We start from the raw sequence: 15,965 nt of genomic DNA on the forward strand, positions 1-15,965 counted from the left end.
CTCTATTTTACAACTTGCATTTGTTATTGAACCAGGTAGGTTTTAGTGACTCGGGCGAGTCCCAAGGATGACGTTTTAAATTTGGGCTACCAGCAACTTAAAAACATTTTACACTTTTTCCTCTCCAGAATCAAACATCACAGCTATTTTACAACCATCAAAGAACTTTAAGGTGACTCATTAACTGAATGTCCACAACATCTTTTAGATTTTCTTTATGCTAAATATTTTATTAGTAAGGCAGTTTTGCAAGGGTCAGTACAGCTTAATTCAGTAGCAGAAATGATCAAATAAGTAAAATCAATCATCTAGTCTATCTTTCCCTACTGCTGATACTGAGAACTAAAAAAGAGAACCTTTGAGAGAGACGGACGGAGTTTGGCGTTTCGAACCCCAGACCTGGCTTGATGATGAAGAAGGTGCTGCAGCAGGAGGAAGATGTTGATCGGCGAAGGCAGGAATCTCTGTAGGTCTGATGAGCCTCCTCTCCGCATGGATGGTGAGGTCACACAGGACTTGGTGCTGGCAGGAAAAAAGGCACCAGTTCTTCTTCTTTGTCTTTGCCTTTGTCTTCATCTTTGTCTTTGGGGTCTGAACCCAGCCGATGAGAGAAGTGCGATTTGAAGCCACAGGTTGTGGGCCTGACGGGTTGGTCTCCATGAGAAGGTCAGTCTTCGGCTCTGTGGCCCCGGCTCTTCTTCAGCTGCAGAGTTCTTTGTCCATCTCTTGGCTCGAAGCTGCCCGGAGGATCCAACAAAAGGTTCCTCTTTTGCACCCACCTTATATAGGGTTTATCCACCCTTTTGGTGCGTTTTCATTGGCTGTCTGCTTAGACAGATGACCTCACATCCATCACTGTCCTTCAGACATTATGTCCTGATGTCTGTGCTAATGTCTCAGGGTTACTCAACCTCCTATGTCCATTGCCTGCACAACCTTTTACCTAAATAAGGCGGTGATCATCTCTGCTCTCCTGTTAGTTCCCCTTTTTCCCTTCCTTTCACCTTTCACCTACTATCTACCTACAACATATTAGTGATGTTTAATTGCAGTTACACCTTTTACACCATTTCAAGTTCAATGTCAAAATCACATTTATTTTCTTTAGCTTCTCTGATCTAGCATTCATTTATAATTTTATAACCATAACTTATATCACATTTATTTTCTTCAGCTTCTCTGATTTATCATTCATTTATGATTTTATAACCATAACTTATTAATTATACTTATTATAATCCTAATGTGAGTTATTACAGATGTTTTTCTGAAAAGAAACCAAGAATAATACATGATTCTAATTATTTAATACTAAAATTACAGTTACTTGTTTTTCTTGTAAGTGTTCCCACAAATGTTCGTGTAAATATTATTACAAGTAAACCATTATTAATATAAGTATTTTACTTTGAATCTTATCAAATTACTCAAAATGTTTTAGATTTCATTCTTTCAAACTTTCATGCTTTAAAATAAGGAATAGTCTCAGCTATTTTTATAAATCTGCAGGCTGGAAACTTCCTCTTTCCAGGAATTTAATTTGGGGGTCTTAGGGGGTGGGGAACACACTCAACAAATTTAATTTCTTATTTGTGCATGTTAGAAAGTAGACATATGTCTTAAAACCTCCCCAACAAATGTAGTTGATCGTTGTTTATTTTTGAAATTTGTTTGTTTGATAATAGTTTCACATTTTGGCGCAAACAGGTGCGCTTCAACTCCTTGTGTGCACCGGTATGTAATCTTGCTTACGTAGATGGACGTATTCACCAATGGTTATTGAGAATCGTGCCATGTTGTTTTCCTATTGGTCTGCGGGAAGACAGAGGCGGGATTTGTATATTGTCAGGGCGCTACGGGGAATCAACTATCGCCGTCGAAGAAACTGGATTTTACGCGGCCTGTGGGATTGGTTTATGCCAAGGAGACCAAGACGTAATGTTACAAACTATGTATTCCTCTAGCGTGTGATTATTACAGTGTGAAGTTTCTGCCGTATTACAACGGCCTGCAAATTTGGCCAAAATGTCAAGATTTAGCTAACGACTGTGAAAGGCTAGCTAGTAGCGTCGTTGCCCCATAAACAGTCAAGGGATGCTAATGTCCGTTAGCTGCAGTTTTAGCCAGACGGTAAACATTAGTAACAATGGATGTCCAAAAGATAAGCAGTTTATAACATGCATACATAAGTAAACACGAAGTTGCATTGCTTCCCAGAAGTCCAGCTTGTCTGTATGCTGCTTTTAGACAGTCATATGTGGAAACGTGTTTTCAGGCAGCACTGCGCCCAAAAGACGCTCCTTGATAAAGTCACAACATTTTGTTGTTCTTCAACAGGCCTCCCACGTGGTCCACCCGAGTTACCTTCACCTGCAGGGAGTCTTTTACGTGAGTGCTACTTTTGCTATGCTGCATAGCGTCCATATCAGTTAATTTTGTCTTACGTCGGACTATTAGTTAACGAATTAGGGAGGTGTGCAGTTTAATACATATGACTGGTGATTGTAATTTTAACTTCCCTTTTCAGAATGAAAGCTCTCGACTAGAGCTCGTTTGGTCAGGAAGAAGGCAAACAGGAAGGAAGTAGACCATAAGTTTGAGGGGCCATGGCCTACTCCAGCTACAGCAACCTGAGCAGAGCTCAGCTTACCTTTGAGTACCTGCATACAAACTCGTAAGTACAAACATTGACAATATGACCAGTTTATGATCTTAGAGCAGCTCAACTTTATGACAAAAGAAGTCAACTAAATCAAACAAGATTTAAGATTTTCAGTTTTTAAGCCAGATAAAAACCAGGAATCCCTCCATAAAAAGCCCTTTCCTCTGTCAGTGAACACACTAACAGAAAATATGATGGATCATGAAAAAGCAGTATCACAATGTTTTACAGTACCTTTAAAGAAACATTGAGTCCTGTGTGAGATCTGAATCAGCTACAGGGAGGTTATTAGCGCTACAGTCTGTAGGCTGTGTTAATGTGCAGACTGTTACACGCCCATTCACTGGACACACCTTACAATTCAAGCTCTTCCAACAAGTCTTACCTCCCATAACTCATGTGTTGATTTAGTTTGTAAACAGGCTCATCTCAATAAGTTAGAATATTATTGAAAAGTTAAGTTGTTCAATTTCATTAGTGAAAGAACATGAATGTTAAGACCCGCACAATCATATAGAGAACTGCTAACATGAAGACCCTCCACAGGGAGGTTAAACCACAACACATAATTTAAAAAAAAACAAACAAAACTATTCATGACATTCTTCTGCCAAGCAAATTTATTGGGAAGTTAAGTAGAAAGAAAGCGGCCAAGTATATGTATACACCTAAAGCTTGGATAATATAAGTTTGTTTGTATGAGAAAAATCCATATTTGGAGAGAAGCAAACGCCTCTACAAAAACTGAACAAAAGAAGAGTTGCATTATTATGTTGCCATCAGCGTACTTGGCTGGCACAATTTACGGTGTTGCTGGGAAGCATGTTAGTTATGCTCACATGAAGTTTACAGAGCATTGCAGACAGAATACATTTCTACTACAAATTTGGAACAAGAAGTTCCAGATTATTTATATTAGGAGAATGTGCCCTAGTATTTACCTTTGGACTAAGATTCTTAATTGTATGCTCTTAGAACAACCCATGAGTTTTTATTTGGAGCCTTGGCTGAGCTTGTGGACAATTCAAGGTAATAAGTTTGATTGGAAACTAATTTTACCAAGATAATGTTCATTGAACAGATTTTTTTCTAAATTCTGCGTTCTTTCTTTTTTTTCTTTCTACAGAGACGCCAATGCAACTAGAATAGACATCTACACCGGTACAGTTATAAGTGCTTTACCAGTTTTACACATTGAGTTGTTCACAAAGATTGCATTTTATAACTGTTGTTTCTATTCCAGAAAAACGACCAGAGCTTCGTGGTGGTTTTATGCTTTTTTTTCTAGATGATGGCATTGGAATGGACCCAAGTAAGCAAGACTTAAAGTAGGCTCATAATGAGGTTTTTAGTGATGTGCTCTTCTTATTGTGTTTTCGAAACATCTCCTTTTTGATAGTTGAGGCAACCCACGTGATTCAGTTTGGAAAGTCAAACAAGCGCTCCCCAGAGTCCACTCAGATCGGCCAGTATGGAAATGGATTGAAATCGTGAGTGCTTTCAAGTCTGTTTGATATTTATTGTACGCAGCTGGTGTAAAAATGTCTCACATGGGATTTTAACTTTGTTGTTCCAGGGGCTCAATGCGAATTGGGAAAGACTTCATCTTGTTCACAAAAAAGGATAATACATTGACGTGTCTCTTCCTGTCGAGGACTTTCCATGAAGAAGAAGGGCTTGATGAGGTCAGACATCTATTTTTACTTGCAATATCTAACTCATGGTGTTTTCTACCAGCACATAATGACATGGGTTGGAACATATGTGTGTCTATTTTATGCATTGAAAGTTATTTAATGTGTTATTATGAAAAAAATGTTGTGTAGTGAGGCATATACACAGGCGTAGCAACATCAGGTTTATTCAGCCTCTTGTCATTTGTTTTTGATCTGTCAAGTAATAAACCTATTTTCTACTTCTCAGTCTGAAGATACGAAAATAACTTTAGTTTAAAAGTTATTTAATGCCTACCTTTTTAAAACATGTTATTCATTTCAATCAGCTGCCTCGGGACGGCTTACGTAGGTTTTAAATAGGAACTCTGTGTTTTAGTAAGGAAACAGTTTTCTCCATTACTGCTCTATGTTAAATGAGTAACATGACATTTACACCACTGCATTCAATGTAAAATAATCATGTTAGGTTTGGCTAAATAGGTCTATGCATTTCTTTTTCATTTCTGTATTGCTTTGGATAGAGGTGTTTGCCAAATGCATAAACAAACGTTTCTGAAACTAAGCTAATAATTTACCACAGCAGTGAGCTGTGTTAAGAGGAAACACATTTAAGTAACAATTCACCTTGCTATGACGAGCGTTGGACAGCATTTACTCTTTGTTCTCATTTGATTAAAAATGAAAGGCCCCCAACAGAAGAGTCTTTCAAGCCAGGATCGGGACGTTTGATGCGCTTCAGTGTTTGTCTAAGGAGAGATATGATGGCGGTGTTGAGAATGTTAAAACTGACCTGCTGCACCTCTGTTCCACAAAGCCAAACGCTCTGAGCCACAGGGGTTCAGTGGCATTTCAACGGTTTTAAATCCTTTGCCTGAATTACAGGCCTTAAGTGGAAGCAACTTTAGCTAACTTTCTTTTACAAATACACTGGCAGCATCTTTTACTCAGTGGGTTGATGTTTGAGCTAATGGATCATGCTCATGTTAAGTTCTGATAATACTATGCACCCCCTGACGCAGAGAACTGTCAGAAAATGTATTGCACAATTTGGCCGCTGTCGTAAACGTGAAAGAAATGAATTATGAAACTGAGTTATTTGTTGTTTGTTTTTAATTTAGTTCCCTAAACATTCTTGTTACCTTATTTGTTGCCAGTTACTTCAGGGAAGTCTGTATTTAACAAAGTTAAGTCTTATAAATGCATAATTATCCATCAGATCAATTTATTGGGAAACCATGGAGATCTACTAGAAACTCATGACTTTAAACATCCAAATTACCACCAAGTTGTTTTTAGAACATGGCTGATATTTAAGCGTTTTATGGCAGCGTGTTGAAGGTTCTCATCTTCTCATTTCAGGTGATTGTGCCACTCCCCTCCTGGGACCTGAAAACCAAGGAGCCCCTGACCTCTGACCCTGAGAAGTATGCAATAGAAACCGAGCTCATCTTCAAATACTCTCCTTTTAAAAATGAACACCAACTCATGGAGCAGTTCAACAAAATAGAAAGCAGCAGTGGTAGGCACATAAAAAAATCTTTTTATTTTATTTATTTGTGAATAATTACATGAATAAAATTGGTTACCTCCATCTGTTTATTTCCTAAGGCACTCTTGTGGTCGTCTACAACCTAAAGCTGATGGACAATGGAGAACCAGAACTGGATGTAGAGTCGGATCACCAGGACATCCTCATGGCTGGGACACCTGCTGAAGGAGTGTGAGTTTAGCCAAAGGATTTCTTAGAAAGACTAACAAAGGAACCACAACATCATGTGAAAGACATCACATACTGTAACTGTTTATGTGTATCAGTGTGAAATGTTTTGAACATCTGCACAGGAAACCAGAACGAAGATCATTCAGAGCGTACACTGCTGTTCTGTACATCGACCCACGCATGAGGATTTTTATCCAGGGACATAAAGTCAGAACCAAGAGACTCTCCTGCTGTCTCTATAAACCAAGGTAACATGATGTCAAATGTATTGACTCTGAATTCACTTTATGCTGCTTTCACTGACTGCATATTCTTTTATTTTATTTTTTTTACAAAAAAGGGTTTATAAATACTCATCAACTCGTTTCAAAACACGTGCTGAACAAGAAGTGAAGAAAGCAGATCATCTTGCAAAAATCGGTGGGTGTCTCTGTTATCCGTTGGATTTATTAAACAGTTGCTGTATTTTTAAGTCAATCTGATCTAATTTTCCCCTGTATGTTAGCTGAAGAGAAAGCGAGAGAGGCGGAGAGTAAGAGCGTCTCCATGGAGGCCAGATTAGGAAATGATCTGTCAAAAGAATCGAGGGTAAAAAAAAATCTTCTGTTCAAGTTGGATTATGTTGTCGACATAGAATATCTTTTAAAAAATTTTCTGTCATTTAGTGAGGTGAATCTTTGTGTAACATTTCACTTTGATTTTTCTCACTTATTTTCTTCATTTCCTCAGGCAATTCTGAGAAAAGTTCAGGATTCTGCCATGATGCTACGAAGGGACGCTGACATTCGAAAGAGAAATCTAGAAGCCAAACAGAAGTATGTCTTCCCCCAGAAGTAGATGCAGTTGGCATTGAACGTTTGATCAATACAGCAGCAATATTTCTTGTCATTTAGTGCACATTAAATATATGTATATTTATTGTTACATGTTTCTAGTGGGTGCATCTCAGTAAGACCTACTACAGTAAACTAGAGGCTAGAGACCACAACCACATTGTTTCAGAATACCTGATTTCACTTAAGACTTCCTTTTAAAAAATCCTTATAAACTTGCATTCATTTTAAAGATATGTTTGTTCAATATGTCTTATTGAACAAATTAGATGTATTTGTTCAAAGTCCTAATATATTTTAATATGCATCAGTAAGCATCAGGGGAAATCATCTTAGTATTATACAGAAGCAGTAGACGTGCATACTGTTTTTATTTTTATGAACTTTGAAGCAGCTCAACCTCAATGAATAGAACATGTGGGACTTATTAGTTTAACCTTTGTGTTTGATTACTGAACTGGATTGATTAGGACATGCTACTGTGTTTTATTAAAGGAATATAATTTCAGTTTTAATCTATTGTTAATGTCAAATATATAATAAACGGGTTGTGTCAGTGATCACATTTCAGTCTGAGGACAGGGTAAACCATAAAATCAAAACTGAAGACATAACTGGAAATCTTATCAAATCAGCCACAGGAGAGTGAGGAGACAGAAGGGAAACGGCTCATGTTGCTGCATGAGCATTTTTTTTACTTACCTCCAAGTGTCATCAATTGAGACATTTCAGTCAGGTGTATACATAATTTTGCATATTCTACTTAATTAGCCCTTTTTACATTAACCCAGATCAAACAAAAGGGATTTTCTGCTCTGTGTGTAAACTAATCAAAATTAATACAAATTTAGATGAAGAAAACTTGATTTATGAGTTCACACTTGTTGTCTAGATAAACTTCAACAATATGGAATGAAAATTTCATTTGTAGAAACCCTTTTAACCAACAGTCTAAAAAAAAATTCGCTGTTGATTAATTTCTAAGCCTTACACAATTTAATCCATAACACAAACTCGGATTAACAATCTGCTCCACTCATCTTTTTCTCAGAGCATTAAAGGAACCCAAGGACTTGAATTTTATCTTTGGAGTAAATATTGGGCAGCGGGAGCTGGACGGGATGTTCGTGTACAATTGTTCTCGTCTCATCAAGATGTATGAGAAGACGGGTCCTCAGCTCGAGGGAGGCATGTACGTAAACACAGTGAAACTTCAGCGTTCTGTCACTTTAGGGCTTCAATAAAATAAAATAATCTTTCTCTTTTAAGGGCATGTGGAGGCGTAGTCGGAGTTGTTGATGTCCCATATTTGGTGCTTGAGCCGACCCACAACAAGCAGGACTTTGCAGATGCTAAGGAGTATCGACACTTACTGAAGGCCATGGGAGAACATTTAGCCCAGTACTGGAAGGACACCAACATTGGTAAGTGGTTTTTATTTTTTAGACTGCAGTTTGTATCTGTAACAAAGCTTACTAGAAGCAGTGCAAGTGATTCTGCTTATTATTGAGGGCATTAAAATACGTCTTTCTATCTGACAGATTTTCAAAGTAATTCTTGGTACATAATTGAATTAAGTGCTTTATTTTTACGGATTTTAATCAACAGCATATCAAAATGTCGAACCTTTATGAAGCATTGTACTTATCCATCTGAGAAGTTGAGACAATGTCCTCCCATGTGTGAGAGCGATGTCTGCAAAAAAAGTTTTGTTAATGTTTTTAATTAAATAAGTAATTACTGAGTTTATATTTTGAAAGTTATTTAATGTCTTATATTGGGGACTGGCATTGTTTTCATAATTAACTTGAAAAAGTAAGCAGTCTATTGATTAATTCTTTTTATTGATTTCTAAAGTAACTAAGTTAGATTACATGTTGTTTTATTAGTTACATCCAGCAGCTGCTGACTTCAAGCATTGAGGCCTGTAAATGCTGCAGATCAAGTTGTATGATGTGAAAAGAAAAAGTGGTTTGTAATTGGGGACATTATAGCTTTGTGGGTTTTTGGCTGAGTTTATGATATTAAATAAACTTATGTTTAAAAGTTTCATTCTAAATGATCAGTCTTTTCTGGAAGCAACAACTTCCACACAGAAGATTGTTGTTGCGGTAAGTATGGTCTGTTAAATTATCAGAAAAGGGTTGGATTTTTAACTTTTCCTACCGAAAACCCCTGATAGTATTAACATGATGTCGACATTAAATGTTTAGTAGATGTAACAAGCAAGGATAGGGTTGTTTCCTTTTAGAATAACTAATTAGTAACTGCATGACATTGTAAGAAATAGTGTTTTTGTGTTTGTGCAGCCCAAAAAGGTATTGTGAAGTTCTGGGATGAGTTTGGATATCTGTCTGCCAGCTGGTCTGCACCTCCATCCACAGAGCTGAGATACAAGAGACGCCGTGCCATGGAGATACCCATTACTATTCAGTGTGGTAAGTTGCACATGTTGATTTAGTGTTTCCTTTAAGGGTATCAATTAGGTTTCCCTAAGGATATACAGTACAGACCAAAAGTTTGGACACACAATTGTGTCCAAACTTTTGGTCTGTATTCAGTTCAGACCAAAAGTTTGGACCCACCTTCTCATTGAATTCAATTAGAAAGTGTGTCCAAACTTTTGGTCTGTACTGTACATTAGATCAAACTTGCCCTTCTGCTTTTTATTTTTAGATAAGTGTTTGAAGTGGAGAACGCTGCCTTTCCAGATGGACGCAGTGGACAAACGCTACCCTGACAGCTGGGTTTGTCTCATGAATCCTGACAGCACCCAGGACAGGTGCACAGTGAACATGTCAAAAACATCTGCACTTTAAATTTTAATTGTTTGTATAACACACTTCCTCGTGCCAGTATATTTGTCTTATTTTTAATTATTCTAATAATTTAAAATTTGTTTCAGATGTGACGCTCCAGAACAGAAGCAGAATTTTCCTGCTGGTGTTTTAAAGAAGGACAAGCAAACAGCTGAAGACAAACAGAAAGAGCTAGCAGAGAAAATCAAACAGCAGCAGGAGAAACTAGAAGCCTTACAGGTATTTTATTCACATCTATTTTCTGCTTCCTCCTTTCATCCGCTCAGTTCTTTTTAATAACACAGTATAAATAAATCATTTCTTTCAATCAGAAAACCAGCACAATTAAATCTGCAGCAGACATCAAAAAGCTCCCACTTGAAGTCAGCATGAAGCCAACAGAGACTTCGGGTCAGGTACGACTTTCTTATGACTTTGATATTTTTTTTTCTTTCCCTAAAGTTTGTTAGATCATATTGGTTTCATAAGCTTATTTTTTTCATCTATCCTCATTACTGTTCTTATAATGCTTTATGTTGATATTATCTAGAAAACAAAACTACACTGAAACTGATCTTTCTGATGAATCTGCATTTATCTTGGGGGCGGGGGGATTAAATAGATTCAAGTGATTTTGAAAACTAACAATTACTTGGAGTTGTGTTGAAAAATTTTAATTACATTAGGACATAAATAAATTCTACTTTTCTTCACCTCAAATACAAAGTAGAAAAGCTCTGATTTGACCCTGAAGTTTATGAATTTGATTTATGAAAATCCAAGGTAATTCTCGAGGGCTATTTTAACTTTGATGTAATTAGATTTTCTCTTTCCTCCATGTTGCTTATTTAGGCAACAAGGTCTTCTGAAAGGACTACGTCACGTCCACGCTCCCCGCCTCTCCCAGCTCTCCTGAAGAATGCTCCGAGCGTCCCTCTGTCACGCACAGCTTCTCAGCGTCCCACCCGAGCGTCTGCGACTCCTCCCACTCCGCTTAAACCAGAACTGTCCAGGACAAGAGCTGCAGCAAAGATTCCTCCGTCTGAAACAAAGGCTACACCCAAAGCTTCTGCAAAAACACCTCCACCCAGTCGCAGCTCTCGGGTAAATTGAAGTCTTAAGGTATCCAAAGGTTTTCTTGGAGTTTCCTTTGGAGAAGATCTGAAATTCTCTTGTTTTGTCCTCTTATAGTCCTTGACCAAAGCGTTACCCATCAAACCAGCTGCTGCTGGACAACGCAAGAGGATAATTGAGCAGGAGGAGAGTGAGGATGAGGAAGACGATGATGATGATGATGATGATGATGAAGAGGAGGAAGAAGACAGTGAGGAGGAGATGGAAGAAGAACCACAATCGAAGAAATCCAAGATGGCTACCGCTGCCAGTAACCGTGGTAAAGTGGTGGAGAAGGCCCTGCCTCCAAAACGAGGGAAGTTGGATGAGGTAATAATACAGAGTTGATGGAATGTCATAAAAAGCATCTTATAATTACATTTAAAGATCTAAGATATAATGGGTACTACTGCTTGCAACAAGGTTAGACGACTCTAAAAACCAAAGAATAGATTCTACTGAGTCTGTCTGCATCAGGAGTGGGAATCTTTTAAGTTTCTCACAACTTGATTCAAAATCAGTTTTCGATCAAATGATTATTCTTACAGATTTTTTGCTTCAATCTGAAGGTGTTGAAAGGATTCTCATGATCTGCCTTTGCAAGGCAGAATGACAAATTGAGACACTAATGTGTCGTCTTTACATTTAAGTTTTAAATATCAATCCATGTTTAGATGGAGTTGTTGCAAGCTCCATCATGTTAGTGTCACTTTAGTGGTTTTGGTTAAGGCTTTGGCAACCTTTTAGTCTGTAAAGTGAAGCTGTGGCACAGTGAAAAACTACAGGCTGTCCCATACTTCATCTGAAGCCAAACACTCAACGCACAGTCAGGAGTTTCTTTCTATGTACGGATTACTTGGGTTGTTACCAACAGCTGGTGAAACATTCATGTCAAATAGCATCTTTAGAAATATACTTCCTTTACCTGTTGTATCTTACGTTCTACCTTTGGTTCAGTAATCACAGCTGCGTGATCTATAACCTCACATGGCGCCGTAATGGAAGCTTTGATGTTGAGAATGTATCATCAAACTATAATCTGAAAGGGTCAAAAATATAATTTCTGAATGTCAACAATTTAGGACAAATTCTGAAAATGAGAAAAGATTAAGAAAACCTTTTATTTAACTTCTTTATTTCTAGAGACATTGTTCACATACAGATGTCTACAAATTCTTTAAATGTGTCTTTTAGTTTTTAGATATTCATATGACGTATGAAATGAAGCTGTGAGGGAAAAAATGATAGATGAAGACAGTGAACATAGATGTAGCGTAATGTTGAGCCATTATTCACCTTGTACTTTATGCAGATTCAACCAACTTTTCCTCTCTACAGAGTCAGAGTGCCTCAACAAAGTGGATTACCAACTGGGCAGAATACTACATTAGATAGATTTTAATTGGAGACTTTTTCAAATTAATGCAAGCTGCTCAGTTAGCTTTCCAGTCAGAACCGATCTGCTATTGACCTTGCAGGATAAAACACACTCTCATGCTGAGAAGAAAGGATTGTCCACTCCTGCACGGCAGCAGCCACCTACACCAGCCTCTAAAGCTGTTCCCACACAACAGCAAGGGGCTAAAGAGAAGGTAGCTTTACAGGGCTCCATCACTACTTCCTTGAAAATAAGTCTAGGCTGGGTTTTCTCACAGTTTCTAACAATCAAGAGATTTCTTTCTCATCTGATTAACCTTCTTGTGTCTTCTAATCACTTTTTGAAAATATATTAGTTGTTTTCTTAACACATAGCACTCTTCTTTAAGTCTGCATGCTAGGTTCACCCAATAATCACAATTTCTCAAAAATGTTTTCCTTTTTCATCCCTCCCTCTTCAGTAAAATGTTGCTCTAGTACTGTGGTGGTAAAATGTTTGTGTTCTTGCAGGTTCCTGAGAAAACGCAGCAGAAGGAGCCAGAGAATGACACTAAAAATGCTCAGAAAGGTCAGTTAATACACATAAAATGTCATTTATGAAAAAGAGTGTTTTCTTTCTACAGATATTTTGTTTTTACAGACAAAGGTCTTCTGGTTGAAGTGCGCGTCAATAAGGAGTGGTTTACCGGTAAAGTCATCGCTGTGGAGGCAAATAAACAGAGCGTTCGCTGGAAAGTCAAATTTGACTACGTACCACGAGCGACACCCAAAGACCGATGGTAAGACACATCATCTCGCTTCATTTTGAATTTAAATTCATACCGCAGAACATTATTTTTATTTCCATGTTGTACGTTTCTCTAAAGGGTCTTCAAAGGCAGCGATGAAGTACGGTTGATGCGGCCACCGTCTCCTAACTCCCAGACTCCTGACACCCAGCAGGAGACGGAGAAAGGTTCTGCCCCCATGGAGCCCGACACGACTCAGCCTGGAACCAGTCGAGAGGTGACAGACAGCCTGGTGGCCATGTTGAGGTGAACTACATACCGTACAGCTGCTTATCATCAAAAAATGCATTTTATTCAGTTCACTTAAGGATTCACATAGGTTTTGCAAACAGAATCATGTTTTTCCAAGTGTTTATTTTGGTTCATTTTACCAATTATGGCTTACAGCTAGTGAAGTAACATGCATCCGTATTTTTCTATTTATGCACCATAGATAGAAAATATGTTCTTTAAGTGATTAAATATATGTCTATATAAAAATGTATGTGCAAGCTTATAAATTTAATGTCTAATTTGGTGGTGCTGCCACCAACTGTTTTGGAGGGGAACTGCACCCAATGACTCTACCCTTTCTTGCAGCTAATTTATAATCAATGTAGAAGTATTTTTAATACAAAAATATCATAGCCTTGACAATTCTGGAGAACACAGACACCCTCTTCAAGAAGCGTCATACATACAAGCGTCATGGATAAAATATATTTAGGATTTTCTATAATATTCTAAGTTAGCTATAGACTATAATCATCTAAATGCTAAAAATAAATGGACTTTAAATATAATTTTAATTTTTAAGATGTATGTTACTAATTTCATAGAATATCCACATGATGTGACTGAAGTCCTTCAATCTGTTTGTATTTCAGGACGATGTTGCGTTACTTCTTCCCTCCTGCTTTCCGGATTCCCAAGGATGATGTTAACAGCATGACAGCTGAGGAGCTGATGGCCTTTCCTCTGGTGAGAAACATGACGCAACCAAACACGTCCTAGTCAGTGTTTTGTTGGTTTGTGGGTACTTTTGCTGAGGAAAGTCATAGTCCAACAAATTGTTTGAGTCCATGTTTGAACACAAACATAACATAATTACATGGTGTGCATCTGTATTGTGATTTTGTCTCAGTTTGGTCACTCAGAGATCTGACTCAACACAGTTAAAAACAACCACTTTGCCCTCGTTGTTCTCTTTCATCATGAATGTCATTGCAAAAGGGTAAAATTGATTTGTCAGGGAACACCCAGATTTGTTAGAAAAACAGATTAATAGAAACGGCCTGTGATACAGATTTTTATAGCGTATTTGTTATCGGCAGCAGAGCAGTCTGAGAATATAGCTGACAATAAATAAGACAGTAGAGCAACAGCTGGTTCTTGGAGATACTTTAACTACTCCCCATCAGACCCTCTACATCATAAAATAAAGAGAATGTCATAAAGATAAAGCGAGTGGTTCTGATGCTAACAGAGTTTTTCCCCTCTCTGTAGAAAGAGTATTTCCAGCAGTACGAGTCGGGGCTTCAGTCGTTGTGTAACTCGTATCAGAGCAGAGCTGACGCCAGAGCCAAAGCTGTGGAGGAAAAGAACAACAACACTGAGGTCAAACTGAAGGAAGCAGATGAAAAACTACAAAAACTACGAACTAACATTGTAGCCCTTCTACAGAAAGTTCAAGAGGTAAGAACTACTACTCTGAAATGTCCATTGTTTTTCACATTGCTGCATGTTTGACCCATTTGATGCTGTTCATGATTCAACAAATTTGTTTTCTTGACATTTTAGGATATTGACATAAACACGGATGATGAACTTGATGCATACATAGAGGACCTCCTAACCAAAGGCGACTAAAGAAGACTGAATGGATAAACGCAGCAGAAGCTGATAAAGACTGAGTGTTCACCTCAACTGTTGCTTACTGACAGCTCCCAAGGACCACTGCTTCTGTCCAGTGATCCATGAATATTTGGGGATGTTTAGTTTTTTCGATCTCTCCACATCTTAAATCCTAAGTTTGATTTGTTTCTGTATTGTTGGTTAGCCCTGTGGTTTTCCTTTTAGCCCTTTTTTTTTATACATCTCCTTATAGACCATGTCTATCTGTTTAAAACATGTTATATCCATTTAACGTAATTTGTGTAGGTTAATGGAAGCTCCTTTTTATATGTGCAGCTTGTGATAAGCTGCACTTGTTCTTTATTTGATCCTCCCATCAGGTGGATATTACACACCATAAGTGGCAGCACAGCAAGTCAAAAAACACACTTGTCTATACAGTAACTTTTATTTTTGTACACTAAGAAAAGCATCAGTGTTGCCCGTTATTTGTTCATCCCGGTTAGTGAACCAAGTGTGACATGCCACATCCACCAATGAGAACTACAAGCTTGGTTTTATCAGTATAAACGTTCCTTCAAAGCCTCTACATTTATGCTTTGATTGTTCTTTGCTTATTTTTGAAAGAAAAGCTAAATGTATGTTTATCATTTAGTGACTGTGTTCTTCATTTTTGAAACGATTTTTAGCAAGTCATGGAAATGTTTTATTGAATGGTGCATGCTTTTCAGTCTTGTTCTAATTGAAACAAGTGTTGTGTATTTTTGACAAACTTTACTTACAACAATAAAACCGGTTCAGGATCCATTACACTTTTATTTGCCTGTGTGTGATGCATCAACTTGAAGTCCAAAGTAAAACACTCTGTCGACACCCTGATTACTTGTAATTTCTCAGCATAATTGTACAGTTTAATTTTATTTCATCTGATTTCAGACCATGAACCGTGCATTCTGTATATTATAGCAAAAAGTAGATCATAATCTTGAGGTTTGAAGAAAAATGCATTTTGACATATTCTGAACAATGTCATTTGTTTTGGGGTCTTTTTTTGATTTAATTGCTCTCCAAATGTAATTGGATCACCCGATGCAAGTTTGTCCAGAAGTAAAAAAAAAAACAAGATAGTCTCCTTACCATGATGCTCAATAAGAAGCGAACACCA

General features: G+C 37.6%; 1 protein-coding gene across 2 annotated transcripts; it reads left to right on the top strand.

The window, feature by feature from the left end:
- The first annotated feature begins 1,812 nt into the window (after positions 1-1,812).
- Positions 1,813-15,618, top strand: morc2 (MORC family CW-type zinc finger 2). 2 transcript variants are annotated; one of them, XM_032578647.1, is made up of 29 exons: positions 1,813-1,935; positions 2,338-2,388; positions 2,528-2,674; positions 3,638-3,691; positions 3,789-3,823; positions 3,906-3,974; positions 4,062-4,152; positions 4,239-4,347; positions 5,698-5,857; positions 5,947-6,058; positions 6,181-6,306; positions 6,399-6,478; positions 6,564-6,646; positions 6,788-6,873; positions 7,943-8,083; positions 8,161-8,315; positions 9,201-9,329; positions 9,568-9,673; positions 9,797-9,929; positions 10,022-10,105; positions 10,542-10,793; positions 10,881-11,132; positions 12,281-12,394; positions 12,690-12,747; positions 12,820-12,958; positions 13,046-13,213; positions 13,834-13,927; positions 14,453-14,641; positions 14,747-15,618. In XM_032578647.1, the coding sequence occupies exons 3-29, from the start codon at positions 2,607-2,609 to the stop codon at positions 14,813-14,815; spliced, it is 3,156 nt and encodes a 1,051-aa protein (XP_032434538.1). In that variant the 5' UTR covers positions 1,813-1,935; positions 2,338-2,388; positions 2,528-2,606; the 3' UTR covers positions 14,816-15,618. The 2 variants fall into 2 exon arrangements, with proteins under 2 accessions (XP_032434538.1, XP_032434539.1); XM_032578648.1 differs by lacking the exon at positions 12,281-12,394.
- The last annotated feature ends 347 nt before the right edge of the window (positions 15,619-15,965 follow it).

Source organism: Xiphophorus hellerii, chromosome 12, assembly GCF_003331165.1.
Source record: "Xiphophorus hellerii strain 12219 chromosome 12, Xiphophorus_hellerii-4.1, whole genome shotgun sequence".
Classification (NCBI taxonomy): Eukaryota; Metazoa; Chordata; class Actinopteri; order Cyprinodontiformes; family Poeciliidae; genus Xiphophorus; species Xiphophorus hellerii.

Bases quoted from the DNA above. Each gene is read 5' to 3' on its own strand.
- morc2 (XM_032578647.1), top strand. From the start codon at position 2,607: ATGGCCTACTCCAGCTACAGCAACCTGAGCAGAGCTCAGCTTACCTTT. The intron at 6,647-6,787 runs GTAAAAAAAAAT...TCATTTCCTCAG, and splicing joins ATCTGTCAAAAGAATCGAGG to GCAATTCTGAGAAAAGTTCA. The intron at 14,642-14,746 runs GTAAGAACTACT...TTGACATTTTAG, and splicing joins TTCTACAGAAAGTTCAAGAG to GATATTGACATAAACACGGA.